General features: G+C 35.9%; 1 protein-coding gene across 2 annotated transcripts in view; it reads left to right on the top strand.

Annotated features, from left to right (window-relative positions):
- SPATA6 (spermatogenesis associated 6) overlaps window positions 1-21,299 on the top strand; it is a 163,263-nt gene that overhangs the window by 84,535 nt on the left and 57,429 nt on the right. The window contains exons 10-11 of one of the 2 annotated variants that reach the window (XM_030870076.2): window positions 11,085-11,269; window positions 15,382-15,481. In XM_030870076.2, the coding sequence (XP_030725936.1) occupies window positions 11,085-11,269; window positions 15,382-15,481 (285 nt within the window). The remainder of the gene's footprint in view (window positions 1-11,084; window positions 11,270-15,381; window positions 15,482-21,299) is intronic. The other variant, XM_030870077.2, reaches the window with a different exon arrangement.

The following is a 21,299-nucleotide window of genomic DNA, read 5'->3' on the forward strand; positions in this document are numbered from 1 at the left end:
TATTTATAGGGTTTTGGGGTCTGGGCTCCGGTAGTTTAAGGTAGGGCTTTGAATGAGGGAATCTAATTAGCAGAGCTGGTGATATAGAAGTCTAGGATTAATGGACACAGAGGTTAGAGTCTTAAAGCAAGTCTTGGTAAATAAACAGGTATTTGATAGGGAAGGGATTTGTCCTGTTGAGTGATGTCTTGTCCTGAGAAGGGGACTGTTTGCCCGGATTAAGAATCTGTTGTTTTGAGAAGGGAGCTGATCGATGATTGAGCAGACTGCTGTTCAGGCACATGATTTATGGGAAGGTCCTGAAGCAGATAATGAAGCTATTTACTGGTTTATGGCATTATTTTCCTGACAAGAATTTCCTGGAACTCATGATAAGGTCAAGTTGAGGTGGGCGGGCCTCAGTGTTTTGTTCTTTTAGCCAAGCCATGTGAATGTAGGTGGTCTCAGTTCTCACACGTCTTACTAAGGTTATATACACTTTTCCACTAATGTGTTAACACATTGGTAGATTTATTCCAAGAAACCTTATAGTTTTAGTTTCCATTGTAAGTGGTCTTTTATGTAAAATTACATTTTTATGTGTTTTACTGATGTATGGGTCTGCAGTACATTTTTGTATAACATTCTTGTCTCAGATATTCTTGAATTTTTGTAATAGAGGAAACCATATCCTCAACAATGAATCTTAGTTCTGCCTTTCACATTATTTATTTGTCTTGACCTACTAGGATTTTCAGTACATTGTTAAGTAGAAGTGGTGATCAGGATGTGGCAGACATTTATTGCTCATTGGCTATTCATGTCCCCTCCCGTATTTTCAAGCCCTCTTGCAGGTGTATGGGGCCTAGTTCCAGCCAATGGACCATACATGTAAATTATGTGGATCCCTTCCAGGGTGCAGCATAGAAGAATTGACATGAACTCTCTCTTGTTATAGTGATAATGAGGTCTCATGTTCTAGATGGTACAACTATAAGTTGTTCAGCCTGTCTCATCAGCCCGGGTCCTTGGGCAATTTTGTGAAGTGTGATTCTCTTGCTAACCTATATTACCATAAAGCACAGGGAAAAATGAACCTTTATTATGTTAAGCCACTAATTTTCAAACTTAATTTGCTCTTGCAATGCAGCCTGATATGCTGCAGCATGAACTAATACTGTGTTATCTTGATCCTGTCTTTGATAAGATCATGTCGAAGGTTTCACACCTATGAATGTTATTTGCAGTAGATTTTTGTTAGATATCCTCTAGCAAGTTAAGGAAGTTCCCTTTGAAATTCCTTGTTTGCAAGGTATGTATATGTTTTAATTACGAGTGGTTGTTGGATGTTATTGAATAATTTTTTCAGCATCTATCGAGTTGATAATGATTTTTCTATAGTGAATTAATAGATTTTCTATTGATAACCCATTCTTGTATTCTTTGAATGTACCCAGCTTAATCATGTTGTATTCTTTTTTTGAACATCACTAAATTTAATTTGTTAATATTTTACTTAAGATATTTTGTCACATATGGTCACTAGTAAGAGTGGTCTCTAATTACCTTTCTTCTGCTTTTCTTGAGTGGTTTGGTAGCAATGTTATGATCACATCATAAAATTAATTGGGGGATATTTAATTTCTTCCTTGGGAACAGTTTGTCGGTTTGTTCCTTGGCTCTTTTTATTGGGTTGTTAGTAAAACAGATTGTTAGCACATCTTCTGTGGAACTTTCCTCATAGGCATCCTGTGAGGCCTGGGCTGTGGGAATTTTCCATTTTTTTCTGCTGTGGATCTCTCATAGTTCACTGGCCTGGGACCCCTACCACTTAATAGCTGTTTGACGTTGCTTCAGTTTCCTCTCCTGTAAAGTGTAGGTAATAAAAATACCACATAGGGTCGTTGTGAGGATTAAACAAGTTATTTATATAAGTGCATTGAACAGTGGTCTAAGAAGGGAGGAATTTCCCCCTACCCCCTAAAGATGGACACACTTAGGAATTACTTATCATTTTCATTGCATTATTTTAGAATTTAGAATTTCTTCTAAATTTTTCTTCCGTGTAAAGAAAGTACATCTTCCTTAAACCAAACCAGATAGTTGAGCATATGTATTTTTAAATTGATAAGGTAGGAATGGATCATTCCCTTCAGTAGGATTCAAAAGGAATGTTTTCAGCAAAATTGAGAAACTGATCTCAGTTGCCAATATCTGCTTCTCTCCCTTTTGAATCAGAACTGTGCTTTGTTCTTACTACCCTGAAAATAGTACCTCTACTGCACTTCTTTCCTATAGTCTTCATTCTCAACTACTTCCCAGCAAATTCCATTAGAGTTATTTTTATTTATTTCTTAAGTTTTATGTCCCATGACAAAGGAGAAACTTTAAAGCATGGTGTGTAGTACCAGGCACTAAATGGGCTTTCAACAAATATTTGTTGGATAAGTGAATTTCCTGGTTCCTATTTATACTTAGTGGTTCTCTATTCCATTAATTTGACCTTGAAGTTCCTATAAATATAAAATTTTCATGGGCATAAATATTATTTAACTTATGAACTTATTGTGTAAACAACTTTTCAGGAACCTTATTTCATAAGTATGGTATAACCAAACCATTATGTATCACATATTTGAAAAGTATATCATTTAATTACATTACATTTATATAATTACGATGAATTTGGTGTATGAAATTTTCTTTTCTACCTGTAACAATTTCAGGTTGGTTTAAAAATATTAGATTTTATCTTGATACATTGCAACATTTGCAATATTGGAATTATTACATTTCTGAGATCTTAGAAATGGCATTTAAAGAACTATTTCTGTAAATGTAAAACAAAAAAAAAACTGTTTATGCTGAAATATGAAGGTTGCTGTAAACAGAGGAAATAAATACTGTTGTCTTTCATAACTCGAGCCCTCTGCTTTGTGTTTGTACTAATTTTGCTACTATTTTCTGTAGCAAACCTGTAAGATAATTTCCCCAGTTTATAGAGAAGGAAATAAAAACTTAGAGTACATGATTTGCTCAGGGTCGCATAACAAGCAGGGATTTGAACCCTGTTCTTTGAACACTCCAAGGCAGGGTTCTTGAGGAGTCATCCAAGAAATGTAACTCTTCTGTTACGAGCCAAAGAGATAACATTCCATTTGGCTTTAGGACGTGAATAAGCAACCTATGGAAAACTCACAAGAGCTACGAAAACGTTTTCTTAAGCTGAGTTTTACGGTTGAAAATTTGAAGTGGATTCTTATCAAAGACTTACCCCCTTATTATACCTTCCGTTCCCCATTTAGATAAATAATTTTCCAAAACAAATATTTATTCTAATTCCATGGAAGGAATACATCCCAGCTGTGTCCCCACTGCACAGTTACTTATTGTATATCTATTTAGTTCTAATTTCCTTCCTCATTGTTTTATCATTACTTGTTTTTTCATGTCTCTCATTCTGGATTGTAATATCTTTGAGGTCTCCTGTTATATTTACCTGTGACTACTGTCTCCTACCTTGTTCAGTATTTGATACATAGAAGATGCTTAATAAATGTCAGATAGTATTGAGTTGCAGCATTCAAGGTTCTCTACAGTGTGCCCCTCTCCACCTCTGTGATATTCTCTCTGATTACTTTCCTACAGAACTAGCCAAGTGACTGTACTCATTGTTTATCTTTCCTTGTGCCTTTTCCTCTACTTGGAATGCCCTATCTCCCCCTTTTCTCTACTTATGGCCTTGATTCCAATCCACCTCCTCCATGAGACCTCCACCATTTAGACCATTAGAAGTCTATAAATATCCTTCTGCAGATATTGTCGTTAAGATGTATTTGCCACCTAGCATATCTCACTGTCAGTTTTCTTTGTGTTAATACCCTGTATCATCTGGTTTGTGATTTCAAATCCCTGTACCTCTCTAGATCTGTGTGTTAGCTAATATGTTGTTCAAGAGATTCTCAGTGAATATTCTGATAAAGAGAAAAAAAGTCAGTTGTAGTCACCTAGAAGAGGCTTTATTTAAAGCGTTGCTGACTAGTTTGTGGAGAAATTTTAGTAAACAAAAAATGAAATGGTCTGCCAGCCAGCATGACTCAAATGGCATTGAAATTAATGAAGAGAAAATAATCTCTCTACTATAAGCCAAGTGACTCATATTTGGATATAATTCTAGAAACAGCATTATAGCACTGTTTTTTCTTTTCTATCAGTCTCTTAATATATACACTTGTATTTATTGGTCATGGACCTTTTTGATCTTGTTTTTGACATTCACCGTGTTTTTACTTTGTCTCTGTGAACAGCTAACAATAGAGCACTTTTCAATTTTTTCTTTTATTCAATCTGGATCACATATTTCTTGGTCAGTTATTTGGGACTGTAACTGAGTCATTTGAATTACATGCTGTTTGGTTCTGGGATGAAAGCTTGATTCTCTCAGCTGACTGCTGGCTCACCATATGTTGCTGTAATTCTGGAAAACAGTGAAAATTGTGGTAGGGTTGAAGTAAGAAGCCATGTTGGAGTGGTGTCTTAATAATAAAGGACTTATATTTGTTGTATAACTAATTCACACACCTAGGCATTCTGCAAGATACTTTAAATAAATGACGGAAGATCTATAAGGTAGCTGTTATTAACCCTGTTTTACATACAAGTGAAATGAATCTGAGAAAGATTAAAGGTCATATTGACCTTCTTAAAAGGTCAAATATTTCGTTGATAGTAACTGCTAGGACATAAGCTCATAAAGGCAGGGATTTCGTTGTGTTCACTGTTGTAATCCCAACATTTAACATGGTGACTGGAAGTTAAGTATTTGTTAAATAAATTCAGTTCCTCTCTCTCATTTTCTCTTTTTTTTTTTTTGTGGTGTTTTTGTTCTTTTAATTAATGTTGCTGGTTCATAATATCCCCCGTGATGTATCTCATTAGTTCAGGAAAGTTTTTCTTCTATTTTGTCTTTCAATAATTTTTCTACTCTGAGAATTTTTAACTCTTTCACTATATTTTGGGAAAGTTCAAAACTATGCGCGTTACGTTGTCAATCTGATAAAGCCAAATAGTGCCAATTCTACTTTTTCCTATGTCTAATGCCATTTAAATGATATTATATAGTTATTAATTTTTTCAGTTCTTTCATTTGATCTGACAGGTCCCCTAAATTTTCAATCAACCATCTCAGTTTTCTTTTTTTTTTCATTGATAGAATTGACATTTTCTCGAATTTATTTAAGATTTCAAGACGACGGAATTCTAAAATTTATGTCGTCCATAAATAGCTTGCTCTGGAGTGAATAAAGAGATGGACCATACTTGGTGTTGTGGAAATATGAATTATGGATTTTTAGCTTAGGTCTAAGATAATGATGAAATCTGGAATAGCAGAGGTAAGAGCATGGTGGAGATAAAATTTTTAAATTTACTGAGTTTTGGTCACATGTGGAAAATCCAAATAGAGCTGCCTTACAGAGAAATGGGTATCCAGATCTGGATTTCCAGAGATATGTCTTGGAAAGCTACGTCTTGTCCATAGATAAGTGTTTCAAAGATTACTGTACACTTGATAATAGAAGCAAAGGAAATCAACCAAAGAGAAGGTACATGAGACAGGGGCAGAAAGTGTGACATTGGAGAGCAGCCACTGATTTCAGTGATGAGATGAAGGATGAAGAATGTCCACTGGACCATGAAAAGAGGTGACTAAGGAAACAGAGGAGGAGAAATTCAGGAGAGAAGACCTAAAAGAGGACTGACCAGTGACAAATGCTGCAGAGGCCAAGTAGTATGAGAACTGGGAGGAAAAGACAGGATTTATAAAATAAGTTGTGGAAGAGTAGGTTTTGATGAAACATTATAAGTACAGGAGAGGTAGAAAAATAGCAGTATGTTTAGTCTGCACCTTCAATAAGTTTTTTTAATGTACAAAAGAAGAGAGATAAAAATGGGAGAGATCAGGCATGAATTGCATTAAAAGTTGGGAGCCCGTTGAAGTGAAGAAGCTGGAAATACAGATAGCATGCTAATAATGAATGGAGGGAAGTTCAAAGGATGTGAAAAAGAATGGGGATAAAGCACAGATGGAGGTAGGTGTTATTCTTGGATCGAAGAAACTTCTGAGATTAGATAGAAGGGAGCATACATGTGTGGACTCAGAAGATTCACAGGAGAGCAGAGGTAGCATGTTAGAAACATCTGTGTGAGAGTGTCAGAGGATTTAAAGAACATTATGGGAAGGATGTATTAATTCCAATGAGGATGCTGGCATTAGAGACTGTCAAAGTAATTTGAGTGTCCATATCATACTGACAATAATAAATTCATAATAAAACTAACCAATCTATATGGTTAATTTAATTTTTTTTTCTAGAAGCATTTAGTGTCTTGGGTACATTGGCATAGTATTTGCAGGGAATATATGCCAGAGAAGAGATAAGAAAGCTGGGTCAATACAAAAGAGGGTTTGAAGTCTACCCTAATCAGGACCTAGGATGGCTAGGTTTACCAGATAACTGCCATATCTCTGGGGCCTCTAGTGAAAACGCAGCCATGAGTCACCATGTTTTGAGTTATGTCAACACTATAATCCAGACACCATTGGGTCAGGAATAGGAACCCAAAGGCAACCAACAAAGGATGGGGCTATGAGATGTGCCTGGTATGAAAAGTCTGCCCAAGGGTGATGTTTTTGTGTGTTACAACACAACTAATCCACTTTCTTTGTGATATGTACATGATATAGTAGGGATGTGCATTATAAAACAATACCTGAACTAAGGGATAAAATCATAAGATAAAAATGTAACAGAAAGAACGTTGGTGGATTGGAAGCATAAAGAAAATAAATGTAAGCAAAAGGGCAAGTTAAATTTTAAAATTTTACCTAGCATAGCTTAATTCTATTTTTTTTTAAATGGCAGTTCTTTTTTTTTTTTTAAGAGCAGTTATATATTTACATAAAAAACACAAAGATAGTACAGAGAGTTCTCATATACTCCATACCCAGTTTCTCATATTATTATCATCTTATTTAGTATGGTACATTTGTTATAATTGATGGATCAATATAGATATATTATTATTAACTAAAGTCCTTAATTTACTCAGATTTCCTTGGTATTTACCTAATTTTTTTTAGCATCTTTATTGGAGTATAATTGCTTTACAATGGTGTGTTAGTTTCTGCTTTATAACAAAGTGAATCAGTTATACATATACATATGTTCCCATATCTCTTCCCTCTTGCATCTCCCTCCCTCCCACCTTCCCTATCCCACCCCTCTAGGTGGTCACAAACCACCGAGCTGATCTCCCTGTGCTATGCAGCTGATTCCCACTAGCTATCTATTTTACGTTTCGTAGTGTATATATGTCCATGCCACTCTCTCACTTTCTCCCAGCTTACCCTCCCCCCTCCCCATATCCTCAAGTCCATTCTCTAGTAGGTCTGCGTCTTTATTCCCATCTTGCCCCTAGGTTCTTCATGACCATTTCTTTTTGTTTCTGTTCTTTAGATTCCATACATATGTGTTAGCATACGGTATTTGTTTTTCTCTTTCTGACTTACTTCACTCTGTATGACAGACTCTAGGTCCGTCCACCTCACTACAAATAACTCAATTTCGTTTCTTTTTATGGCTGAGTAATATTCCATTGTATATATGTGCCACATCTTCTTTATCCATTCATCTGTCGATGGACACTTAGGTTGCTTCCATGTCCTGGCTATTGTAAATAGAGCTGCAATGAACATTGTGGTACGTGACTTTTTGAATTACGGCTTTCTCAGGGTACATGCCCAGTAGTGGGTCGTATGGTAGTTCTATTTTTAGTTTTTTAAGGAACCTCCATACTGTTCTCCATAGTTGCTGTATCAATTTATATTCCCACCAACAGTGCAAGAGGGTTCCCTTTTCTCCACACCCGCCCCAGCATTTATTGTTTGTAGATTTTTTGATGATGGCCATTCTGACCAGTGTGAGATGATATCTCATTGTAGTTTTGATTTGCATTTCTCTAATGATTAATGATGTTGAGCATTCTTTCATGTGTTTGTTGGCAATCTGTATATCTTCTTTGGAGAAATGTCTAGGTCTTCTGCCCATTTTTGGATTGGGTTGTTTCTTTTTTTGATTTTGAGCTGCATGAGCTGCTTGTAAATTTTGGAGATTAATCCTTTGTCAGTTGCTTCATTTGCAAATATTTTTTCCCATTCTGAGGGTTGTCTTTTGGTCTTGTTTATGGTTTCCTTTGCTGTGCAAAAGCTTTTAAGTTTCATTAGGTCCCATTTGTTTATTTTCGTTTTTATTTCCATTTCTCTAGGAGGTGGGTCAAAAAGGATCTTGCTGTGATTTATGTCATACAGTGTTCTGCCTATGTTTTCCTCTAAGAGTTTGATAGTGTCTGGCCTTACATTTAGGTCTCTCTCATTCTCTCTTGAACTTAACTCCAGATTATCACTCCCGTCATTCCACCAAAGCTGCTCTTTTTTAAAAATTATTTTAATTTATTTTTGGCTGTGTTGGGTCTTTGTTGCTGCACACAGGCTTTCTCTAGTTGTGGCAAGCTGGGGCTACTCTTCGCTGTGGTGCATGGGCTTCTCATTGCGGTGGCTTCTCTTGTTGCAGAGCATGGGCTCTAGGTGCATGGACTTTGGTAATTGTGGCACAGGGGCTCAGTATTTGTGGCTCACATGCTCAGTAGTTGTGGCACATGGGCTTAGTTGCTCCGCGGCATGTGGGCTCTTCCTGTTCCAGGGCTCAAACCCATGTCCCCTGCATTGGCAGGCGGACTCTTAACCACTGTGCTACCAGGGAAGCCCCCACCAAAGCTACTCTTATTAATATTATTTATGACCCCCCCCCCCCGCTGCTAAAATCCAGAAGTTCATTCGTAGCCTTTTCTGCCTTGACCTGTCAGCAGTACTTGACCGAGCTAGTTACTCCTCCTCCTTGAAATACATTATTTAATTGACTTCCAGAATAACACATTCTCCTTTTTCTTCCACTTCTTCCCTGGCCATTCCTCAGTTTGTTTCCTTCTCATCTTCCCAGCCTCTAAACAGTGGAGTCTTCCCAGGGCTCAGTTTTCAGGTGTTTCCTATTTATGCTCACTTCCTTGGTTATATCACCTAGTGCCATACTTTTAAATGCCATTTAGACTCTGGAAATTACCAGCTTGTACATTTATCCTGGACTCTTCTCCTGAACCTCTGCTTTAATAGTTTGGATGATGAATAGATGTGTGAAGCTCAACATGTCCAAAACAAGACTCCTAATATCTTACTCTTCCACCTGTCCATTTGGAAGGGTATAGCTAATTCATACAAACTCAACTCTTCCAGTTGATTTCACCAGAAAACTTTGATGTTATCCTTGATAGTCAGTCTGTGCAAATCCTGTTGGCTGTATCTTCCAGATGACTTCTGAATCTGATCACTTTTTGCCTCCACTGCTATTGCTCAGAATCAAGCCAGCGTTCTTTCCATACTTTGTTGTAATAGTTTCTTAACTGATTTCCTTGCCTTTGCCCTTGGGCCCACTATAGACTGTTCTCGACACAGTAGCCGAGGAGATCTTACTTACAAAAAAATAAAAAGAGCTTATTTTTCCTTTAGAATAGAAGGTTTAGAATAGAAGGCTAAATCCTTAAAATTTACCTTATTTACTTTATTTCCTACTATTCTGTGTAGCCCTGTTGGCTTCCTTGCTATTTCTAACTATCAGGCATGCACCCTACCCCATCCACAGGATCTTTGTGTTTATTTTTCTCTCTTTCTGGAATGTTCTTCTCACAAATGTCCCCCTGACTTAGGTCTTATGGTCTTCACTAGGGTCTTCAGGCCTTTACTCCCTAGATCTTTACTAGGACAGTCTTCTCTGTGAGGTCCCAATTGACTACTGTATTTAGAATTACAGCTCCTGCCCTACATACCCCTGCCACTCCACCCAGCAGCACTTCTTATCGCCTTTATTTTCTTCCCATGGTATTTACCATCCTTCCAGATACTGTATATTTTACCTATTTATTTTGGGCGGGCAGGTGTGTGTGTGTGTGTGTGTGTGTGTGTGTGTGTGTGTGTGTGTGTGTGTTTTAATATCTTTATTGGAGTATAATTGCTTTACAATGGTGTGTTAGTTTCTGCTTTATAACAAAGTGAATCAGCTATACATATACATATATCCCCATATTTCCTCCCTCTTGCATCTCCCTCCCACCCTCCCTATCCGACCCCTCTAGGTGGTCACAGAGCACTGAGCTGATCTCCCTGTGCTATGCGGCTGCTTCCCACTAGCTATCTGTTTTACATTTGATAGTGTATAGATGTCCATGCCACTCTCTCACTTCATCCCAGCTTACCCTTCCCCCTCCCTGTGTCCTCAATTGAGTCCATTCTCTACTTCTGCGTCTTTATTCCTGTCCTGCCCCTAGGTTCTTCAGAACCATGTTTTTTTTTTTTTTTTTGGTTTTTTTTTTAGATTCCATATATATGTGTTAGCATATGGTATTTGTTTTTCTCTTTCTGACTTACTTCACTCTGTATGACAGACTCCAGGTGTGTGTTTTTAAATCTCTCTCTCCTTACTAGAATGTAAATTTTACTAGAATATAAGTTCTACAAGGGTAAGAATTTATTCATTTATCTACCCTGATTTATTATGAAGCAATGAATGAGTATGAGGACTAGAATTCTGTTTTGTTTGGCCTCATAGATAAACTAGACTATCATTATATATATCATGTGTATTTGTCCTTTGTTTTATATATACATCCCTACCTTTACCCTATTCCTACTCAAAAGCCATTGGAATTGATAAAGTTCTGTAGATTTTGGACATGTGGAATGAATAATCATATGTATTTAATGTCTAGTCATGCAGTGGTAGTAATGACTGCTACATTTTGAAATTTACCTTCAAATATAGCTGTGGCATTATATTTGATTTTTTTACTTTTACAAAGGGTATGTGTGTGTGTGTGTATAATGTCACTATATATATCCTCTGTGTGTGTGTGTGTGTATATATATATACATGTATATATATGTGTATCTATATATATACACATATATATATGTATATATATAAAAAATTTTTAAACAGGTCATCAGAACACCTCATGGGAGAGACTTCTATGACTCTTTGGAAAGATATGATGACTATTTGAGTTCAAGGTCACGTAGCAAGCCCCAGCATTCATCCAGGACCTCACTCGTTCATTCAGCACCCTCTACAATGCCGAAGCATTCTCCAAGCCCTGTGTTAAATCGTGCTTCTCTCAGGGAAAGGTAATGCTTGGTCTCTATTTCTGTACTAAATTTTAGAGTAATCATCATTAGAAAAGAGCAGGCAGGGCTTCCCTGGTGGCGCAGTGGTTGAGAGTCCTCCTGCCGATGCAGGGGACGCGGGTTCGTGCCCTGGTCCGGGAAGATCTCACATGCCGCGGAGCGGCTGGGCCCGTGAGCCATGGCCGCTGAGCCTGCGCGTCCGGAGCCTGTGCTCCGCAACGGGAGAGGCCACAACAGTGAGAGGCCCGCGTGCCGCAAAAAAAAAAAAAAAAAGAAAAGAGCAGGCAGTAATTATGTATGTGATGTGATTGTTCTTAACGGGATAATCTGATTTTAAGAGACTGACTTTAAATTGTTTTTGTTTAGAACATATTGCATATTATACAATGCTAGATACTCCTCCCCAGCCCAGTTCTCTCAAAGTGAGTTTATTAACTATTAGTGAGTTTATTAATTAGGGTCACTTTAACCCTAATTAAATTTTGTAGTTCCCAAGTGAAAAATAGAGTATATGATAGTTTGTTTTTAGTAGATTCATAGAGATTTAGTATTATAGTCATGGCTTATGTATAAAAATAGCATAGGTTATATTTTCCTTTTAGTGATAATGATGATACTATATATTATTGGTACATGGCGCCTATTTTCCTCAAATTACCTACCCCCAACTTGCCAAGAGAATCTTAATCGTCTGTCTGTCTTAACCTTATGTAAAGATTCTAGTTCTCCCTCTAAAAATGCTTTGGCAAACAAAGTTAGACACTTGTTATAATTTGAATGGGAAAGAAAGAATTCTTCTTCATCTGTTTTTGTTGTTGTTGAATCCAAATTGGAAATTCCTTGCCTCCCTCTTGGTAACATAGAAAACAAGAGTTGTCATAAATTAAAAAACAAAACCAAAAACCCAACCCTGGGTATTTAAGAAATTTTATAGAAATTTGAAAACCTAAGAGATATGCCGTCAACACATAGAAATAAAACCTATCTTTACAAATGGTATGAAAAAGCTAAAGTACCACACCAAATTCCTGCAGCGTACTTAGGGCTATCAGGCATAAATAAGAAAGTTTAAATTAGCTGTAGAGAGTCTATCAAAAGTTCATCTCAAAACTGATGATTTAAACAAGAGTATATCAGTTTGGAAACTGTATTAAAACATCTCTGTCTTGAACAGATAGATTTATCTGTTTCCTCATTAGCCCTGTAAGCATTTGAAATGGGTATATGAAGGTATGCTAGAGACCCTCATCCTGAGATAGGGAATTTTGATGAACGTTGCTTCAAGTGTATTAGACTTATGCCTATGGAGATCAAGTTCAGACAGATAGGTAGGTAGGTAGGTAGGTAGGTAGATAGATACATAGATAGATACATAGATAGATACATAGATGGATAGATACATAGATACATAGATAGATAGATACATAGATAGATACATCTGTATATTTACATAGGGAGATATATGTCTGTGTATCTATAGGCTTTAAAAGTTCAGGAGAAGCTCTTGAAGAGAGGTTTTTCTACTGAAGTCTGGTAACTTGCATCTCAGTTTTCAGGGACTTTCTTTGATTTCCATGTCTGCTCAGATGTTCAGATATTCAGTTGGTGCTACACTCTTTTTCCCTACTTTTAGAATTAAGCACTTGTGGTTTTCTTTTTTTTCTTTTTTCTTTTTTATGGTATGCGGGCCTCTCACTGTTGTGGCCTCTCCCGTTGTGGAGCACAGGCTCCGGACACACAGGCTCAGCGGCCATGGCTCACGGGCCCAGCCGCTCCGCGGCATGTGGGATCCTCCCGAACCGGGGCACGAACCCGTGTCCCCTGCATTGGCAGGCGGACTCTCAACCACTGCGCCACCAGGGAAGCCCTTGTGGTTTTCTTGATTAGATTCTTTGCCATATCTGTAGGTTTTCAAGAATTTTTTTTACCTGTATCTCCTTGGATATGTTTTTATAAATATTGATTTATTTTTCTACCTTTTTGCATACTTTGCAGAACTCTCCAGTTGTCTACTACTATAGTAAAATATCAATTTTAGTCTTGTGTTATTTTATCCTTGTATATAATTGTCCCAGCTTTGAAGCCAGGTTGATAAATTCTTCACTGAGGCTATTTTCAAAAATTCTTTATTGAGGGTAGCTAAAGTCAACTGTCCCTTTTTCATATTTCAATGCAGGGGATGGTTTAGAGTAGGTAACAGCATTTACACATTTATTTTGATGTTGGATAGTAGATATAGATAAATAAGTTCTTTGCCAGCAGGATATCAGTGATTCAAATATTAAACATTACATATTTTACTTATGACTTGAGGAAATTTGAGGTACTTTTAAAATAAAAGAATATAATGGCAATTTAGTTTGAATACATCTAAATAAGTTAATAAAATTTTATTGGGGTACTTTCCAGGGTAAATAAACTTTTTTACTTTCACTAACGTAGAACACCTCTGCTTTGAGTGTATTTTCTAAAAAAGATCTAGATCTAGTCTATAGGAGAAAGTAAAATATATCAAACAATATGTCTTTAAGACATTACTAGGAACAAAAACATTTTGTTCTTTTTAGCACACTCAGTACCACATCTTTAAATATAAGACTCTCTGATCTGGCTTTTAGGTCACCGAGAAATATACTATGTTTATACAATCCATTGGAATCAATAAACAATTTAAACTGATGTAAATGTAGATTTTATGTCCCAGGCAAACTTGGGAATATGACAGAACATACAGCTCTGGTTTATCTGGGTAAATCTTCATTAAAATTAAATAAGTTTTCCTCTAAGATTGCTGTAAAAAGCTGACTCCTTAATCATGTATATGAATAAACAGACTTTTGAAAACTTTAGCAGTGACTCTAAGCAAATGAATTTATTTACAGTGAAAGTCCTTTTTGCTGTAAGCCTATTTAAAGAATACCTCCAATAGGGTTAACACACCATACAAGGGTTTCAATTTTGATTATAAGTGTTACATTTCAGAAGCAGTTTTCTCCTTAAAGTATAAATATTAATATTATGACTTATAATTTATATTAGCTTGTAGAGTTATTACTAAAATCAGACTAAGAAATAATAGAAAATCTAATTTAAAAGGAGCTGATATTCTTTTTAATCATGCTAAAGGTTTTGCTTTTTGTAAATGGAGTTAGATTGCTAGGTAATTATTTCTTATCCCACAGCACAGACTAGTGGATCCTCTCATAGTATCATTGAAGAGATCCTCTTGGAGCTGGATTTTGGGTCTCTGATTTTCAAGATGTGTTACATATGTAGCAAATAGCAAGGTCTGCCGATATATTTCCATAAATGCAGCAACACTTCCTATTACAAATGCAGGAGATTAAAATTTATATATAGTTGATCATCCATTACTGATTGCATTCTTTAAAACAGATTATATAAATCATTTATCCTGCTTAACAGTTTATACTTTGTGTAAACACGTAAAATTATAACTTTGTAAGAACAAACGGGGAGCTAGAAAGTTTTAAGCAACCTGTTAACATTTTAGTACTCATTGCTCTATAAAGGATTTATCAAGAATATGTCATGTAGATGCATTATAATCAGATGGATGTGGAAATTTTCATTATTACTTGTATAAAACAAATAAAGTAGCTTAATTATACAAGTGCCAGTTTTGAGTTTGGGAAGGGCATGAGAAAGAGGAATAGTTGCTTTCCTTCTTCTTTGACATGTTTAATTTCAAGACTGGAAAATAAGAACTAATTTTAAAGGCACTTATAGGTGGAGTTATTGCTCTAATATAAAAATTTATATCTTTATTTAAAGATAAACCTCTAAAGAATTATGTATGGAAATTGTTAAAATGGTCAGATATATAGATATGCTCTCCCCAAATCATGTCAAACTTTATTATTAAGACTGTTAATGGAACATATTTTGAGGACTTAATACTACAGTTGAGAATTAGTACCTGATTTTATATCTGCCTCTCGCCCTCGGTCAAAGAAAGAAAATATGTTATTTTAATCTTTTTATGTTATCACATAGAGATAAGAAAAAATAACTTTCTGTGTCTGGCATTTGGAAAGATTTACTTTTCTCTCCCTCTGGCTACAAGTCACCTTTGTTTTTTATGCCTACAGATTCCATTCTGACTGGTGTTCACCTTCAAACTGCGATGAGATCCATGACCGGGTAAAGAATGTCTTGAAATCACATCAGGCTCATCAGAGACATCTATATGTTAGTTTCTAAATTTTTCTTTTGAAGGCTTTTTATAATTAGGCATGAAAACCACCCAAGATGCTTAAAGCTCGCAAAGTTTAATCACTGGGAAGGAATAGAAAAGATACAACCTCCATTTAATGGAAGTCAGTGGTTTTGCTAAAGGCAATGTATCTAACTTCCTGCTTGACCTGAGTCATTATGCAAAATGTTGGACACAGATCATGTGAACTATAAAAAATGTTAGTGATAACTATCTCATAAAGAGTCAGTAAGTAGTGACTTTATGATAATTTTTTCACAGCCTTCAAAATATGGGAACCCTTGTTTTGTGACCCAGAATAAAGCAATTCCATTTCCTGCAAACAGATTTGATTAAATGGTAGAACGAGAGATGGGATGAGACATATGTATTTTGGAGAAGTTTCCCAGCTGATTTTTATGTTAATTAAAACTTAAAAGAGGAAAAGAAGAGGTCAGGTTTATCAGGTTTAATATTAGAGAAGATCAGTATGAGAATACTTTCTGACATAAGGCAAATAAACATATATATGAACAACAGCTGGGAAATAATTACAGTATATTATTCTTTTTGTGTTTGATTTCTTGTTTCAGTCATTAATTTAAAAACAATTGTTTATCATGAGTCATGTTGGACACCAAGCTTAGTCCTGGAGATATAACTGGATTATGTGACATTGACATCAGTTTGTACTGTTGAAAGTTTCTGTATGCATATTGATTTTAAATTAAATTTGTTTTCAAAGTGTAATATAGATAGTCCCAGTGACTGTCACTCCCAGGGTTAACATTATCCTAACTTCTAATAGCAAGATTAGTATCGTATATTTTTGATCTTTATACAAATGACATCCAACCATGTCTTTTCCCTTCTTTTCGTAGTTACTTCATTTTGTTTTTTCAATTCAGACATTTTTGCAATACAGACATCTTGTTATATGGTTCTGCACTCTTGCTGCTGCATGGTATTTCATTGTGTGAAAATACTGCCATTGATTTATGCATTCCTCTGTTTATGGACATGTGGGTTGTTTCTGGTTTGAGCTATTTTAGAACTGCTATGAACAGCTTATTCCTTGGGTAACATTGTATACATTTTATTTGGGTATGTCCCTACCAGTGGAATTACTCATAGAGTGTGTAAACATTAAGCTTTACTAGATACCGCCAAAGACTTTTCCAAGTGATTTTAACAGTTTACACTCCCACTACCAGCCTGTGTGAATTCAGTTTGTCCTCGCTACTACTGATAGGTTGTGTGTGTGTGTGTGTGTGTGTGTGTATTTTAATTTTGGCATTTTGATAGTGAGAAATATTTTTATAACATAATGGTTTTAATTTGCTGTTTCTTGATGACTAGTACATTTGTTTATTGCTATTTGGATATCCTCTTTTGTGAGTACTTGTTCAAGTTATTTGCCTATTTTTGTACTGAGTTGTCTCTTTTTTTGTTTTGTTAAAGTTCCATGTTGATTTTTGATATGTCAGATATATGTTTTGCAATTTTCTTTTTCCACTCTGTGCCTTGCCTTTTCATTCTCTTAATGGTATCTTTTGATGAAAAGAAGTTCTTACATACAATGAATCAAATTTATCTTTTTTTATTAGCATTTTTACAATTTTTGTCTTGTCAACAGAAATAATAAATCCAAAATAGGAATAGAGAAGAGCTTTATTAGAGCCAGACTGAGGACTATAGCCGAGGACACTTGAATTGTGAAGGAGAAGCACTTGAATTGTGTTCTGCCAGACTACAAAGCGGAGGAGGCTTATATCAGCAAAAACCGCAGAGTTACAGTTGGGTAGATGAGTTAAGTAAGGATTGGTTAGGGTCCGAAATGGCTGTGTAGTCACAGGGGGAGACCTTGAGACCTTCAGGTTGCAGCTGGCTGCAGCTGCAGATGTTGTTTTGAGAACTGCTGGTGGTATCCTTGAGTTTGATACAGTTCAGAAAATTTCAAGGTCTTAGTGATGCAGGAACATGTCTGAAACCACATCCACAGTGACCAACTGGCTCCATTTTGGATGCCTGAACCTCAGTTTCATATCTTGTCAGAACAAAGAACAAACATCAGACATGACAGGGGTACAGTCCTTCAAAGTTTCCAAAGAGACTGATTAGCACATACACAGCGAGTCAGCATGACCACAGTGTCTGAGAAGGGAACCGCATCTTCGAGGGAGTACTAGCATTAGTGTCATAGAAAGGGCCCACATTTATCCCTATCTTCCAAGTGGACATTCTAAACAGTCTGGTAAGTGCAAAGTGCATTTTTGTTATTTGCTGTTGTTGTTGTTTTTAGTTAAAGCAATTGTACAATGTACATTTGACAGACCATAAGACTGCTGGCTCTAGTTAGCATAAAGTTCAAGCCAAATGATGTACAAGCCAGAATGATTCCCCATACCTCAATATGTGAAAATTTCTTCCATCAGTCTAGTTCAAGATTCTATCATATGTTTTCTTCTAAAGGCTTTTTGTTGGAATTATTTTTTTCTGTATAGTGGTAGGTAGGTGTCAAATTTCATGAAAGTTTCAAGTTTTATGATTGTGAATATGTCTGTTTTTCTTTCTAGTTCTGTTAATTTTATGTTATGTATTTTGAAGCCAAATTGTTAGTTGGATACAGATTTCAGACTACGATACAAACCTCTTATGTAAACGTTTCCGTTTTGTTTCTAGTAATATTTCCTGTTTCACAGTATGCTTTGTCTACTAGTTGTATAGTTACAGCAGCTTTCTTTTCCCTAGTATATGCATGGTGTATATTTTTCCATCCTTTGCTTTTTATCAATATATTTAAAGTGCGTATCTTGTGAATAGCACATGAGATTTCTTTCCAATAATGAAAATCTAGAATTTTTATGTAGATTGATGCAGATTTTATTTGGATTAGTAACTTTTTAATTATCCATTTCCTTTTTATTAACTCATTATTCATTTTTTTACTATTCTGTTATTCATTTCCCTAGAGATTTCAACTTGCATATATAACAAATTATTTCTTTGCTGACCTCCCCAGTAATGTTGGGACCTAAAAACAGTTAACTCTTTTTTTAACCCACCTCTTCCTTTTTTTTTTTTTTTTTGCCGTACGCGGGCCTCTCACTGTTGTGGCCTCTCCCATTGCAGAGCACAGGCTCCGGACGCGCAGGCTCAGCGGCCATGGCTCACGGGCCCAGCCACTCCACGGCACGTGGGATCTTCCTGGACTGGGGCACGAACCCGTGTCCCCTGCATCGGCAGGTGGACTCTCAACCACTGTGCCACCAGGGAAGCCCCCACCTCTTCTTCTGAACATCTATTATGATGAATTTTGATTCTACATATATAAAACACACAACAAATTAATTTTGTTTGCATAGTAATTTTTAATCACATATTTACCCTTTCTATTATTCTTCATCCTTTCCTGCAATTCCATATTCCCATTTGGATTTTTGAGTCATTTTCCTCCTGCCCAAAAAACTCCCTTTAGTACTTTCTTTCATGTTATTATCCTGGCTTTGAATTCCAGTTTTGTTTGTTTGAAAACATCATGATTTTACTTCTGTGTAGGGTGGTTTTACTAGATATAAAGTTATCAATTTCTAGGTTGGTGGTTATTTTCTTTGGCACTTTTTTTTTTTTTTTTTTTTTTGCCGCCACACCACATGGCTTATGGGATCTTAGTTTTCTGACCAGGGATTGAACCTGTGCCCTTGGCAGTGAAAGCAGTGAAAGTAGAATCCTAACCACTGCACTGCCAGGGAATTCCCTCCTTGGGCACTTTAAAGAAGCCATTCATTTGTGTCAGTTGAAAAGTCAGCTGTCATTCCTTTGCAGTAATGTGGAGTTTCCCCCCTCTGTTGCAATTAAGATTTGCTCTTCAACTTTGTGTTTAGTAATCGTACTGTGATATACCTAGATGTAATTTTCTTGGATCAATTCTACGTTAAGTTTGCAGAGCTTCTTAAAGTTTTAGGTTGATATCTTTCAGCAGTTTTGGAAAACCTGTTCATTCTTTCTTTAAACATTGCTTCTGCCCCAATATCTATTTACTGTCCATCTGGAATTTCCAGTTACATTTATATAAGGTCTTTAGACTGTGTATCATATGTATCTTATGCTTATTTTGATGTTTTTAATTCTTTTTTTTCTCTCTCTTTCTTTCTAGTTTAGATACTTTCTTTTGAAATGTCCTCTAGTTTGCTAATCCTGTCTTCTGCTCTGTTTACATTGCTGTGAAAACTATTTGAAACTTCTTGAAAGACATAACTTTCAAGAACGTCTTGAAAGACATAGACTACCGAGGCTAACTCAAAAAGAAATAGATAATTGCAATGGTTGTATATCTATTAAAGAAATTTAATTTAGAGTTAGGAATCTTCCATAAAAGAAAACGCTAAGCCCAGAGGCTTTCTCTAGTGAATTCTACCAAACCTTTAAGGAAAACATAATGCCAGTTTTACACATTCCTGAAACTAGAAGAAAGAATACTCCCCAGGTCATCTTATGATATCAACATTTCTTCTGATGCCAAAACCAGACAATGACATTACAAGAAAAGAAAAATACAGACCAAAATCCTTCATGAACATATATGTAAAAATCCCTAACAACATATTAGCAAATTAGAACCAGAAGTATATAAAAATGAAAATACATCCTAATCATGTGGGCTTATTCCAGAAATGCAATGTAAATTCCTCCTATTAACATAGGAAGAATAGGATTAACATAGGATTAGATACATATTTGTTCTCAGGGTCATTTCAATAGGCAGAAAAAGTATCCAACAAAATTCAACTCTATTCATGATAAACACTCTTAGTAAAGTTGAGGTAGAAGGATACTTCGTTAACCTAATAAAGACCATCTTTGAAAAACCTACAGCTAACTTTATACTTAATGGTGAAAGACTGAATACTTTCCCCCTAAGCTCAGAAACAAGGCAAGCATGCCCTCTCTCACCATTCCTTTAACATCATACTGGGAGTCTTAGATAATGCAGACAGGCAAGAAAAATAAATAAAAGGCATAAAGGTTAGAAGGGAAGAAACAAAACTGTATTTGCAAAGGATATGGTTATCTATGTAGAAAATTCCAAACAACCTAAAAGCTCCTAATAAGTGAGTTTAGCAATGTCACAAAATACAAAGAAAGTAATATTTCCTATATACCAGCAATGAACAATTGGAATTTTAATTTAGAAAACCCATACAGTTTACAATAGCACCAGAAATTGAAATGCTTAGGTATAATTCTAACAGGATTATACCTAATGCAGGATCTGCATTCTGAGAACTACAAAACACCATTGAAAGAAATCAAAAAAGATAGAACTAATCAGAGATATACCATATTCATGGATTGGAGGACTCCAAATTAAGATGTCAATTTTCCCCAGTTTGAACTCTAGATTCAATGAAATGATAAAACTCCATCAAGCTTTTAAATAGATATTGACAAGCTGATTCTAGGATGTATAGAAAAGCACAGGAACTTGAAAAACCAAAACAGTTCTGAAAAGAACAAAGTTGGAGGACCCACTACCTAATTTTAAGACTTACTGTAAAGCATAGCAATGAAGACTGTAGTATTGACTAAATTATAGACACAGATATCAAGGAATAGGAGAGATACTCTGGAAATAGACCCACACAAATATTGATTTTTGACAAAAGTACAAAGTCAATTAAATGGAGTCTTTGCATTTGTTGTCTTTTTAACACATGGTTGTCGATAAATGAAAACAAAAACAAGCTCCTTGACACATAATTCAAAATATATCCTAGGGGCTTCCCTTGTAGCGCAGTGGTTGAGAGTCCGCCT

Source organism: Globicephala melas, chromosome 1 (assembly GCF_963455315.2).
Source record: "Globicephala melas chromosome 1, mGloMel1.2, whole genome shotgun sequence".
Classification (NCBI taxonomy): domain Eukaryota; kingdom Metazoa; phylum Chordata; class Mammalia; order Artiodactyla; family Delphinidae; genus Globicephala; species Globicephala melas.